This window comes from Chroicocephalus ridibundus, chromosome 1, assembly GCF_963924245.1.
Source record: "Chroicocephalus ridibundus chromosome 1, bChrRid1.1, whole genome shotgun sequence".
NCBI lineage: Eukaryota > Metazoa > Chordata > Aves > Charadriiformes > Laridae > Chroicocephalus > Chroicocephalus ridibundus.
This window is the reverse complement of record NC_086284.1, coordinates 24,566,996-24,581,364: the sequence shown is the minus strand read 5'-3', so window position 1 is coordinate 24,581,364 and position 14,369 is coordinate 24,566,996. Positions and strand designations below refer to the sequence as shown.

The 14,369-nt window shown below is 39.4% G+C and overlaps 1 protein-coding gene across 4 annotated transcripts in view; it reads left to right on the top strand.

Moving 5' to 3' along the window:
• The window catches only part of ATP8A2 (ATPase phospholipid transporting 8A2), a 353,486-nt gene that overhangs the window by 188,840 nt on the left and 150,277 nt on the right, over positions 1 to 14,369 (top strand). For all 4 annotated transcript variants that reach the window (XM_063331450.1, XM_063331475.1, XM_063331458.1 and 1 more), the window contains exons 26-27: positions 7,167 to 7,350; positions 11,629 to 11,739. In XM_063331450.1, the coding sequence (XP_063187520.1) occupies positions 7,167 to 7,350; positions 11,629 to 11,739 (295 nt within the window). The remainder of the gene's footprint in view (positions 1 to 7,166; positions 7,351 to 11,628; positions 11,740 to 14,369) is intronic.

Sequence of the window (14,369 nt, the reverse complement as noted above, 5' to 3'; positions counted from 1 at the left end):
AAAATACTCTGTTCTGGATGACTTTCTGAGCAACACGTCTTACCCCTCTACATTTCAGGTTAGGAGAGTGAGTAGCACATCAGTGAGGCTGAAAAACTGAAGGAAGTTGGTTTTGTTTTTTTATAGTTACAACAAGATGAAATGAGACTCCTGATCAGTTAAACAGGATGTAAAACTCACTTTAAATTAAAAAATAGATTTGAAATCAATCTGAAGCAGTTCGGAGGATTGTCTGCTCAGGAAAAAATTAAAGAAAGCATGGGGAAGTGAGATAGCAGCTGAAATGACAAAGGGTGGTGAAGCTGTGGTTGTTTTTATAGAAGCCGGTAGGGGTTTGGTAAGATTTCTAGTTGTCTGTTCAGAAGAGATGAGACCGGGAAATTACTGTAGAAAAGAATTAGCAAGAGCTGGAAGCAAAGTCAAGAAGTGAGAATCTTAAGAGAAGAGAAGGAGGATGTGGTGTATCAATCAGTTCAGCATTGGGTGCCTGTGCCGAGAGGAAGCAGGCATTCCACCTTCCCAGAGAACAAGAGAGGAAAAGCTTGTGCACCTGGTTAATTTGAAGGTATTTAGCACTTGAGTAATGCAAGATGGGTTTCATCCTGTGTAATTTCACATGTCAGTAGTAGGCTTTTTCTAGTGAACTAGTTAACTTCAGCCCCCTTTACTTTGGTGGAGAGAAAAGGACGCTTGTAAGGGGAAATGAAATATACTCTCAAAGTACATGTCTAAAATAAGCCAGATGAATTGAACTCCAGAAGTGCCTGTTTCTCTCCACTGACTATAAAAGGAGCGTGGCGTGATTGGTGCAGATAGAGATGTCTCTGCTGGAGGCACTTAAATTTAGTTGGATGAGTTCCTTTGGTGCTTTTTATGAACACTAAACTATCCATCAGTTCACTCAGTGCTGTCTCCAAAGTTGTAAGTACTGCACCAGAACCAGTCCCTGTGAAATCGTGGTTGTCAGCAGGTGAAGGAGATTTGGAGCACTTGGTAAATTAAAAGCATTCAATGCAATACACATTTTGAGTCAATATGATGTGTGTGTGCTTTTGTTCACTCTTCTGTGTGGGTTACTGCATCATTGGAAGTCTGTCCAAGGTGTCTTGGAGCATCATGACTGTAATTCAGGACTAGCCCTTGTTTGGATGACACATAGTTGAAATCTGCACCCTGTGGTATGTCAGGACAAATCAATATGTAGTTAAAAACTGCTAAATATAATGTCATGGTAACATTCCTTGCTTTCTGAGCATTACTTTTAGTGGTGTGTTAATTTATCTTGCTGCTTTTTCTGGGGACCAATATGTGCACTTAATTGTCAACGTTATTGGTAGCTCCCAGCTCTTTCTGGGCTGTATCCCCTCTCTGCCTTTTCTGAAGATGAGGTCACTGAGCATTTTGAAGTACTAGACTATTTTATGATAGAACAGGGTAAAATCATGTTCTCTGCAATAAAGGAAGGCTCTTAAGGGCCTCTTGTGTTGTGTTAACAAGGCATTTCAAGGAAGTAGAATATCAAATTAATGTTTCATGTTAAAGACATTAATGTTTTTGTGTTTAATCCCTGTTATAGCATGGAAGCAGGAGGTAATACTTGAAACAGCTTCCTTCCTTGCCTTCCTCTTTTCACAAATGAACATTTAAAAATTTGGAAGTGTGGGTAAAGAGTATTTTGTATTGAATTGGGGGTGAAGAAAGTACGCGGTCTTCAACAGAAAGGCTCTAGTGCCCTTGTTTTGAGGGAGGGGACTTGCCACAAAACCCGACACATGTGGAGGGAATAGAGGAGAGTGCTGAGACTCAATATCGAGCTGTGCCTTGCTTAGGTTTGGAAGAGCTTGTGGGGCTGCCTTCCCTTTGATAGTCTTGTAAGATGGTCTGGATATATAAACTGATCTTTTATAAATTACCTAATCTTTTACTGCCTGTGTCTTATAGATAAATGGATTCCTATAAAGTTTGCCGATCTTGTTCTTTAATCATTTATCTTTTATATACAGTTGATAGTCTGTGTCTACTGTAGCAGGACCCTAGGTCATTGGGTCCTTTAGACTTGAATGCAATAAATAAAACTAACCATTTTCTGAAATACGTTTGTATTTCCCACCTGTGGTTTGTGTCTGTATACTTTGAAGCATCTGCAATGATGTAGCTGTAGTTTAAGGGCCTGTGTGAGAAGTATTACTTACAGTTGCTATCAGTTGCTCTCGTGCATCTGTGAGTGTGCAGCTATGCATAGGGACAGAATTAAACTGTTTCTCACTTCTCGCTGATGATATCTTGTGGAGTGTAGCTGACCTATGTGACACAGGACTGCTCGCACTCATTGTCTCCTTCCCATCTTATCCATGACTGCATCTTTCTTGATATATTTGATGGAGTCTGGAAATAAGTGGGATAGCCGCCTTGCCAGATTGCAAAAAGTGCAGTAAAGGAATCGATTGATTTAATTCAGTTGCAGTACATTAAAAATTGAAGTTAAAGCTCTATTGTGTTGCTTTGCTTGGTTAAAATGGCTGTTTTAATATTTTTCTTCTACTTACTTTGAGTTTTTAAAAACTTTGGTACCAAAACGGGTTTCTAAATAAAATGTTTGATTTTTTTTTTTTAAAGTATCACTGCTTCACTGGGGTTTTTGTGAAGTCTTTCACTGAAAGATAGCAGAACTGATAACAATTTTTTGAATTGTTCTGGCTGACCTGTTAGTATTCCTGATGGGGGGGGGAGGTGCGGAATTGAACTGGAGGATCCTCCCTCTGTGCTTGAATTCTCCTCTTAAACATACAAAGTAAGCCTGAGCAAACCTTCCAGCAAAATGATGAGTTAGAATCACAGAACCATAGAATATGTCAGGTTGGAAGGGGGACCCATAAGGATCATCGAGTCCAGCTCCCTGCTCCTCGCAGAACTAAACCATGTGATTAGAACTCTACTGAACAGACAAAACATATCAGGTAAGAAGTTTGCTCAAAAACACGTGTACCCAAGCTAAAGAAGTAAATGCAGACTGAAGGTTTAAAGCCATTGGGAGCTGATCTGCAGAAGTCAGTGGGAAACCTCTTGCAACATGCTCTGTGAACACCAGCTGTGTTACTGCTCTGTGCTGTGCCCTGGGCTATTTTTTTCATGAGCTTCTACTTAGAAGTAGGACCTTAAAGTAGTTACTAACTGTAACAACATAGTACTTCATTATCTGAAAACTACTTACCCCTGCCTCCCTCCTCAGTTTCCTTATGGATTTAAGTGACTTGAGGATGATTAGGTCTATGTCTTTCTGAGGGTCCCTGGCTCTGGGCTGCATTTATCCCCCAGCTTCCTCCCAAGGTGTAGTGCTTTGTGCCCCCTCTTGCTTTCACCCATCCCATTACAGAGGGGGCAATATGATGTCAAGGCACCAGTCATCTCATTCAGGATGGAAACGGCTTTCTGTATTAACCTGTTAAAGATGCTGATAAAAGACTACGCATGTTTGAGACTGAAAAGCATCTTCCATTTTTCCCTATTGGCTTCTACCTCCCAAGAGCAAGGCAAGTCCCAGAGGTGGGCAAGTAGCAGGTCTGCTGTACGGCTGGCACTTGACTATATGCATCCCTTCCGTCATCCATGAACACTTTAGATTGCACAGCCAACTGTTGAATGGTAAACACTTTATAAAGGTGCAGTCCTGACCCCAGGCTCTCTGTAGCCTGGGTGGTCTTAAGTCCCAATTCTCAGGGAAGCAGTTCGAGCAGGAATCTGAAGACTTGGTCCCCTAGCTATAATGGTGGTATTTGAAACCTGACTTTTTTTTTTCCAAGGGGTATGTGTAAAAGAGAGAATCAATCTAGACTAAGTTGATTGTATCTGTTGTCAAAGATGCTTTTGAGCAGAGGCAATAAAAATGACTGATGTTTAAACAACCATTTCCAGTGAACTCTTTTGAATTGTGCTTTAAGAACCTTTGTAAGAAGTATTGTTATCTGACCAGTAAATGAATACGAGTAAGCAGAAGATTTTGATGCAACTGATGTTTTGTTTATATCTTAATTATTTGTGCATGTATCAAGGTAAGGCTTGCATCATGATATTGCTGCAGTGAGCTCTGCAGTGAAAGCCAGGGATGTTCCACCAAATGGTAATTACTAATAGCTGTCTGTAGCTGCAAAATTTTTCTCCGAAGTGGTTAGTTCTTGCTGGTGCTTTTTGCTTTGAACTTATTCATTTGTCCTGGAATCTTTGTGAACTTTGCTATTCCTCCTCCTCTTCCAAGATACTACCTGGGGGGAGCTGCAGGTTAATACTGTCTTGCAGTATATAATCTTCCAGTTATTCATGTAGACAGCCTATAAAGTGTGCAGAAATGGACTGCAGCTCTGATCATCTGGCTAAGAGGATTAATGTCATCTAATGCAGTGTGTTGGTACCAAATAGATTACAAGGAGCAGAAGAGGTTTGGAGGCTGAGAGTGTGAGTTGGGAGGAGAGGGGTGTAAAACCCCTCAGGAAATCAATAGCCATCTCACTTTGCAACTTTTGTAGTTAATATAACTGTGTGTAGCAAAACGTGTTCTCTGGAGTTTGGGGGTGTTCTTGATGGGGAGGTGTCAAAGAGGACGCTTGCTATAAAGCAAGTTGTTTAGAATCAACAACTATAATCAAGTAACGCTTTGTGCTGAAATCTTGTCTTAGATTTCATCCTAAAACAAGTGCAGAAATATTTTTGGTGTTTAAAGTATATATCTAGTATTTCCTGTAGCTTGTTTAGTCTTGTTAGGCATATAGAGATGTTAGTCTTTAACTGGGTGTGATATAACTGTGGGTATAATTAACTTTATTTGGTCAAGACAGTAAAAGCATATTCTGTGTACATTATGTAGTAGTTGATAAACGTGTTTGTACTGGAGCATTCCATTGATTTGACAAATCATAGGTCATTAATGTCAAAGTCAACTTAAAATCTGAAGCAGCTACGCTGCAGGCACAGAAGTGAATACAGGCTATATTAGCTTGCCTGACGTATCGCAGGTAAATGGCACAAGAACAAGCTTGAGCATCTGTGCCATGTGCTGGTTACGTCTGAAGTGTCTGTAGACAAGCTGCTGGCTTGAACTACAGAATCAGAGATGCTGTTCACAGTTTGTCTCTTTTCATTCCCCTGTTACTTTAAGCATATTTTAAACCAGGGAACTTCTTGGCTATTTCCATTGCCATGCAACTGAAAACTAAATGAGTGCAAACTGGACTTCTGAGATATGTGTCTGTCTCAGGAGGAGGTTAGCAGATATGCACAGTGCTCAGCTGCAATGAGATAACTGCACGAGGGGACTGCCAAAAGTACATGGTCCTGTGCGCTGGGGATGCTCCCGGGGCTGGTAATTAGGGGTCTGTGCACTTGTAAATCCTGTCCCTCCAGAACTAGCTCCAAGTCCCTCTGGAGCTCCTGTTTTGTGGCTTGAAGTCCTTGTTGACTGCTTGTTCCATGCTTTACTATTTTATCATGTGAAGACTGGGGAGTGGGGAAGAGGGGAGTGTGCATGTATGTGTGAGAGAGAAGTTAAAATTCGATGCAGATGATATTAAGAGCTGCTTTATAATTATAAACTGACACCTTTCACACACCATAGGTTGGTTAGTGTTTTAGGATTTTGTGTTGGTAATTTATCTGGGCCCTTACAGTGCCAAGTGGCATTTTTGTTGCCAGGTAGTTGAGTGCTTAATAAATCTATCTAATGGTATTAAGTAAATTTTATGGCCTAGTCAACTTTGTCCTGTTTTCAGCTTTCAGCTGCTAGACTTTTCAGGTGGCTTAGCTCACATGTGAATTTTGGGCCCAGCAAATTTTTCTTAGGAACCCTTTCTCCCCCAATTGCGCATCGAGCTATTTAAAGAGGTGCTCAGCACTAAACAAAATCAAGGCCATAAAGCAAAATGCTGAACAAGGTAACTCTGCTTTTTTTGATCAGCAGTAATCTAGCCAGGTGTATTAAAAGGCTGTGTAAGTTGCTCCCACAGGATGTAGACTCTGGAAAAAACGCCATGTAAAAAGAAAAACCTCTCTCTCCCATTCCCCAAGCTCCCCATTCTTCTCCTGTTTTAATAGTAAAGCTTTTAGATATCAGTTACATTATTTTTGTTGAGTGCTACGTGGCTGACTTGAGATGTGGAAAAGTTTTGTCTAAAGCTTTATTTAAGGGAATATAAAATTATTTGGAACTTTAACTAAAAATGATGGGGAAAGGGCTGTTTGTACAGATGGGGTTAGAATGGCAATATTTAATCTACATGTAGATATTTCCAGAATTCCCCATATGATTTGGTAACCTGATCCACCTTTTCTATGAAAAAAGGGCATTTAGGGTGTCTTACTCAATTTAGTAATCTAGTCCTGAGCCTTTTTCCACGTCTCCCTGGTTTACACTAGTTTAACTCTATTGAATTCCATGAATTTTTATTGAACTGGAACTTACGTAAAATGAGAAAAGGATCGGGTTAAAGTAACTACTAGTAAAACTGATAAGAATATTCAGATGTCATGGAGTCAGCCTTTTGTTTTTGAATTGGAATTGAGTAACACCATCACCAAAGTCAGCATTGTACCAGTGTGCAAGGCATATGTGAGATCCGGGAGAGAGGCCTTATTCTTTCTGATCCTGACTGCGTAGTCTGAGGTTAGAAAATGGCCTGGCAAGTGGGGAAGTGAGCTGGAGGAGGGAATAAGGTAAGGCAGCAGTACCTTTTGCCAAACCACTGACTAAGTCCCTGATTTATTCTCTGAATGTTTTAGTGGTCCTCCACCTCCTGGATGGAGATGCACTGCTAATCTGTAAACCGTGGTAGTTGAAGATGAAACTCCTTTCTCCAGTGTTCCCAATGTAACATCACTGGTGGATGCCAAAGTGTATCAGGTTGGGGCTGGGGGAGGAAAACAAAGCTTTAAAACCTTTCGTATCTATTTCGTCTCTTTTGTGTAAAATATGAGTCAGTAATGATAAATGTGAAATTATTTTTAAAGCTACTCTCTTGTTCTGAAATGGTTTGGCACAGGTTCTGAAGCTTAGTTCTTGAATAAATAAACTTCCCAGCAGCTGCCCTTTGATTACTTCTAAATGTAGATGACAGCTGTCCTTTTGGGAAAGGCACATAGCTCAGCATATGAGAACTGACACCTTTTTCTCTCCTTTTCAGAGTATCTCCTCTACAGAAGTCTGAAATAGTAGACATGGTCAAGAAACACGTCAATGCCATAACACTTGCCATCGGGGATGGTGCCAACGACGTAGGAATGATCCAGACGGCTCATGTTGGAGTGGGGATAAGTGGCAATGAGGGCATGCAGGCAACCAATTGCTCGGATTATGCTATTGCACAGGTCAGAGGCAAAAAAGAGCAACTGCTGTATCCTGTTGTCAGAGATGTGCTGTGTGGCCATGTGGTGCTTGATGATTCCTCCTAGCCTTCAAGCGAGGAGCGTCTCTGCTCATTTCCTTTTCAGGGAAGCGGTATAAAACATTTATCTTGGGTGTATTTTTGGGATTCATTGTTATGATTTTGTATTCTTCAAGGCAAAAGCTCCACCTCCCTTCAAAGTTTCAGTTTCTTCCTGACAGCTGTCCGATGTCTTGGTTCTTCAGTAATCAGGGAGAAGCACTTTGTGATGCTCATGTTAACATGCTTTTAACTCGAACTTATCTCTCTTGGTGCAAGCTTTCTTCTCTTACTATGAGTAGGTGTTATAACCAGATGTGTAAGAGTTTAACTGTTGGGAAATTCTTATTTTGAGGTGTCTCCTCCTTTTTGTGTTGTGTTTTGGTTTTTTTTCCCTTCATTCCTCCCACCCCTGTGATGTATACAGGAATTAGTCACAGTTCTAGAGAGCCAGCCAGTGGTTTTGTTTTAGGTATGTTATTTTGAATTTTATTTGGGTGAGTGCTCCCAAGCTGTCCCATCAAATTCAACACTGGTTACTTCAGCTAAAGAGGAGAGTAAAAAGCCTTTTTGTTTTACTGGAGAAACCAAGATGTAGAATAAAGACTTAAAAAGGTGCATAAGAAAGGAAGGAGATACTTCAGTTGCCGGTCATCCTCTGAATACTATTTAAAGCCTAGGTGGTCTGTGGATGTGTTTGAGACCGATCGCAGGGCAAGAACAGATGGAGGTGACAGGAAGCAGAGACAATCCATTGTCTCCTCAGTGATCTCTGAGCATCGGCTGACGTTTCTTTCTGCCAGGGTATGGGCAGATTTGCTCTACCAAGTGATATGGAATATTATCATCTTTTGATAGTTTCAGTACAAGGTGAGGTTTTGAAAAGGTGCAGATAATGCCGCTGTTGGCACAGATAACTGTTTATTGTGTTAGCCCTGCTGTGAAGCAAAATGGCAGTCTTGTATTGCTGTTCTTTTCTGTGACCTGATGAAGCACCCTGGGTTTCAGGCTTCAATAACTGACACCTTTCACCAAATTTATCTTGAAAATTTTAGGCTGTTTTATCAAGGACTTATTCTTTCATAAGCAATAGCTTATTCTAAATACATAGCATTATAGGAACATAATCGTAAAGTCTGTGGTATCTTGTAATGACTTTCTCATAACTTCTGTAGACTATATATTCCTTCTGCTGTGTAACTTAATTGAATGCTCTTTTCTTAGACTTCCTCAGATCATTTATTACTTCCATTTTACTAAGTAAGCATAAGCAGTGAGAGTTTTGTCCATAGAGGCCCCTATACACTTAATTCCTTTTGCATTAGTTGCAGTGATGTTAAATCTGAAGAAGTGATTCCGTGTTCATGTATTGCTTCTGCATTAATGAAAAACCCCGTCTTTGAATTTAGTGTTAGAATGTGGAATTAAGTTGGTCTTGGTTTAAATTCCAGTCAGGGAGTTATTGACAATAGCAATGAATCTTCTTAGTTCAATATGAAATAAAAGCTGATCACACCAGCACAGAATTTTAATTTTCAAAAATTGGTAAACCACTGTAGAGCTGTGGGGTTTTTTGTGATTGTGTAAAAGAGCTTTGTGCTGATTAGAAAACATATAAAGGAATCCCTCTTGTAAAGGGGACTAATAGTGGATGGTAATGTGTGCTTCAAAAAAAGTGTTCAAAAGAAAAACTTGATCTCCGTGGGCTATATTTCTTTCAGTGAAGGCATATAACTCCCACTAAAGCATTACTGTATGTGCATGCCTTGAAGGCAGAGTATGTTCTTATTGAGTAATTTAAGACGACCACTATAATGTAGCATCTCATGTTCAAATGGTATTTCAAATGCAGGGGTATTTCTTCTGGTAGAAGTAGGCACTTATGGAAGAGAAAGTCTCTACATAGGCTTGTTCAGGATTCCAGGGACAATCAAAGCATAAACTAAATGAAAATAAAAAGGCAGCTTGTGTCTGACTCTACTCCAAATAGCTTCCACAGGTGCAAGGAGCATCTGTTTGAATCATCCTTTTCCCTTGAAATGATATTGCACCAGTGATCCATATTTAGAGAATTCCCAAATCAAATGACCTAACTGTTTAGAGAGACAGCAGTAGAATTAAATAACTTTTCCTTAGTAAAAGACTGTATCGTCTTAATCCAGAGAGCATCTGGTGTCTAGGGACTGTTCCTTTTTCTTAACTAAGGAAATTTTTCTTAAACAAACGTTCATGTTTCAGTTTTCTTCTCCGGAAAATTTGGCTTGCATTTTGGATGCATCTTTCCTGTCTTAAATTTCCCCCTGCCAATATGGCATCACCTCATCCTTTAGTCAAGATGGGGGCTATCTTTCTAAAAGATAATCTCTTTATATAAAAAAAAGTTATGCTACAGTTGATACAGAGACAACTGTGAAAACTATAGAAACTGTTTTGCAGGTAGGCTGGCCAAATGGTTGTAAGGTTCCCTTCTGATTTAAAACTCCATAAATACAGTAGTGTCCAAACAAGGACCGTGTCTTAGTAGAACCCTATCCCTACAGTATCTCAAATATGCCAGTAGCTGTGCATTTGCATAATTTTGGTGACTATCATCAAAACAAATTTAATTCCTTGCCATGTCTTAATGGGACTCTTCACCAGTGTGAACAGGCTCAGAACTGCATTATTGAGGTTACTGATGTCATCCTTGCTGTGCTATGCAGTGCACTCATTTTCATGAGAGTACAAACAAGAGTGCAGTTAAGGGTAGAATTTTTCCTTGCTTTGAGCTCTAGAGAAGACTACATCTGAGTTGGTCACTCATTAGACTCAAAGTTTTTAGAGTGCGTCTCTGTCTATTCTCTACAAGAGGTGTTTGGGGTGACTTGTCAGGACATAGTGGCAAGTTTCGCATCACTGCTTACGTGTTTTGTCAGTGAATTTTGGTGAGGAAAGTTGTAGCTGTGCCACATACTAACTGAGGCATTAGGTGTCTAGTAGGTCAGCTACTCCCTTGTGAGTGCTCCACTTTCAGTCCCCTCTCAAGTTGGGCAGACTGAACCGTGAAGTCTGGTTCACTTTTTTCTCTCCTTCTTTCTTGCTGGCATATCCTAACAAATCTGAGTTGCTGGTGCCTGGGAGAGAGGCTGGTCTTACAGGATTTGTGGTTCAGTGATTTCAGTGCTGGAAATCATGGGAGCAGAGCTGTCTCATGAGAGTCCTAATTCATTACTGTAGCTTTCAATTTCAAATAGGTTTTGGTTAAAATACATTATCTAGAATCTAAATTTAGGAAGTCAAGCTTTTCCTATAAAGTCACTTCGTGGAAAAGGAAGCAAAGCAAACAATGATCCCACCTGAGTGTCCCAGAACTCTTCAGGTATACATGTGATGAATCTCATCACCAGTTTGACCTGTCTGTAACTGGACAAAAGAGGCATGCTGTAGGCCATAAAAAAGGTTCACTGACAAAGTCAAGACTAGAAAATTATGCATTTCCTAGGCTGCATTGTGAGACTGCTTCTATAAAAGTCAATTTTCAAAACTGCTGAATTGAGAAGCTGAATTTGAGCTGTACCTGTGGTTCAAACTCCCATTAAAAGGTATCAGTTTTTACAAGATCCATTTACTTGCCCTTTTTGGCAAATTCTCCTTCTTTTTTTATATAATATTTTAGGTGCTTTGTATAACACATGATCGCATACATTTTGTGGGCTGAAAATGTTAATGTAAGTATTCATTCTCTATAAAAGACTCCATGCATCTATTTTTCCACTTGTATTCGTCCCTTGTGTGTTTTATTTCAGCTTGAGACACTTCTAATTACCAGACTGTTCGTTTAACACAGAGAAAGGAGATTCTGAACCATGTAAGCCCTTAAACATGGGAATCTTCTTTGACCATGAAATGAAGAGTTCACGTTTATATTCAATCCACAAGGCTGTATTATGTTAACCTTGCTTGATTTTGCTATCAGGATAGTAATACTAATTGAAGACTTCTTGCTGTTTAAAGCTAGTGAATGCCACTTGAAGACTTTCAGAGGTTTTGCTACAAAAAAGGCTTTTCTGTAAATATTTGAAGTGTTGGTTTTTGGATGTGTGTTCTACTAAGCTATTTAAATATTGCACTTGAAGAACAGCTTTCATAGCTGATCTGAGGGTTTTTTTTCTGAGGGCAGGAGTTTAACCAATTTTTTAAAATATTTCTTCATATGTGTAAAAACTTGTTTTCTGTCCTTCAGTTTTCCTACTTGGAGAAGCTGTTGTTGGTCCATGGAGCTTGGAGTTACAATCGAGTTACCAAGTGCATACTATATTGCTTCTACAAGAATGTGGTTTTGTATATTATTGAGGTAAGAGTAACTAATTGAATGGGCTTACCAGTGCTTACTACTCAAATAATTTTGTATAAAAAGAAAAACTCATCCAGATGGATTGAGCTAAAAGGACTGACATTTTTTTCGATGTTTAACAACTTAAAATCCTGATTCCTTTCTCAGATTAAGTTAGTTCACTTGAGTCTTTTAATGTTTGCAAAAGGAAAATTGAAGGTTTTGGTACAGTGAAGCCTTGGATACGAGATGTCAGGGACAAAGTTCATTCCTTTGGTACAAATGTTCATATTAAAAGCTGCTTTGCATTCATGGAAACATTTCAATTGGAGCTTATATTTATAAAACTTGAATTTGGGGCTAAAATTAAATCAAAAGTTCATTTAATAGAATCAGGAAGAACTGTATATGAAAATAATAAACTAGGCAAAAACTATAGCTGTTGCTTCCAAATTATAAAGACTTTAGCTTAACTGGAAGCAAAATTAGTTTGCCTTGTTTTTAGGAAAGAGAGGGCATAATTTTGCTCTACAATGCCAGTGAAATTATAAAACTAATCAGGCTATTTGATTTAATAATACTTAAAATGTAACTAACTGTTTTGAAAAATAGATTGCCTGAAGATGTCAAGTAATGAAACTGGATTTTAAAATGGGCTAAATACTGTTATGAACATTAATATATTGCATTTCAGCCTGCTTAGGTAAGAGTGTAGTTCTCATGCTTTAATATATAGTCTGGAATTTAAGAAGGTTCAGGAAGGGAAGTTTATTGTGTGCTGTTGCCTATTTAGAAACACATGAGGAACTTGAACTCAGTGGATTGGTCACTTGAGTATCAAGTGGTCACTTAGTACAACAATTTCCACATTGTTCATCAGTTTTATTTATATATGTCCATGTCTATATATTAGATTTTCAATTTCTTTCTAAAGTTAAGCAGGCATGAATGAGGTTAACAGATAAGGAAATTAGAACACTTATAATTAGGTAGCTAGCTATATTGATTACAGGAGGTAGTGGGTAAGTAATGTTTTACTATTCAGTGAATCATATCATGGTCCGTGTGTGTGTATACCTGGCTCCCTCAGGGTCTGATCATCTTTTATGCATGATGTTAGGCTCTTCGAGAACAAATATTCTCCACTACCTTGCTCCGTTTTTGCTGTGCTATTTCTGCATTAGCTGTTGGCTGTTACAATTTCAGCACAGGTAGTCTGTTTTACTGCAAGAGAGTTATACTATGCCATCAAAGTAATGGCAGCGTTTTGCTGTACTGGGTGAGAGCAGTGATATACAGTAAGCTAGACTTGTGAAATAATACGAGGAGTTGCCTTTTTTTCTAAATTTTAAGCATCCAACTCTTGACTGTGTTCCAACTCTTTAGCCAGATTCTCTGCAAAACTTAAATCCATGTTCCTGAGATTTCACAGGTGTGTTCTTGTGGCTTATAGAAGCCACCTTCACAGCTTTGAGACTAATTTAGTGCACTGAGATAATTAAGATTTGGTTCATGTTTGACTTTCTGTAACAGTCCTTAATTTAACTTGGGCTGATTGTAACTCATGCTTTTAGTAAGGGGCTTTAAGTGTTGTTGGAGATGACAATAATATTCATTACTGCGCGAAAGAAATACAAATCTAAAAAATAACTTTTCTAGTGGGTTTCTTAGTGAGCATGGGAATTACTGGGGCTTTCCCTGAATTGTTCAGAAAATGCTTAATAGCTTCATGATTGCCTTCTAGGATTCTCTTCTCCATCTGAAAATCGATTTTGAAAGTCCTGCTTCTCGCCCATTGTAGCAGTGCCTTTGATAATTTACTTGTCAGACTATAGTAAATGAAAGTTCTGCATCAAATGTTATATGCCTAAATTATGCCTTCCCATGTGAGCAGCTGTGAAAGGGGCCTCTGGGTGAAGGTGAAGGCCTCTGGGATGTCCAGCCCTGAGGCAGGTTAATCATCTTACCATAGGGAGAAATTTTATTAGCCAGAGATATCACTATATCATACATAAAATGCAAGTCTGCTCCGAGAAAGTGAGGTCAGATGTTCTCTTCACTGTGTTAGTCTGTGTGTGGTTCTTTCTGTATACTGTACTGAGGCAAGTGAGCTTTTGTGTGTCGTGATGTCCACGAGTAAGGGTGGGAGCTGGTTCTGTCTGACAACTGAGCACTGAAAAAAGTGTAACAAGCTTCAGGCCCATACCTTGGTTACCCCTCTGTGCTCACGTTGCATAGAAGTTGGGAGCAAGCTTAAGGTTTAAGGGAGATGAAGTGATAGAAGAAATCATGTAGATGTGCAGCAGTGGGAAGAGCTCAGTTTGGTTTTGGTTCCCCTGGTAAGTTTGCTTTCCTCTGCTGGCCTTAAGGAACTTCCCCTCCAAAACTGTATAAAACTAGCCAAATTGCATGGAAACAAAAGAGATGCCGATTTTAGTATCCTGGGGATGCAGGGAAGAGAGAAGAGGTCTCTAATTCCCTTCTTAACTGTACACAAAGAAAGCTGAGTTGTTTTGTATTTCTACTGTGAGGCTCAGGAGCAGTGATCAATTTTTGGTATGAAGTGATGCTCATGAAAGAGAAGCTCCATGAGGGAATAAATCTTTCAACTTGAGAGAATGGTAGAGTGCCCAGCACTCCTGCACTGTTGC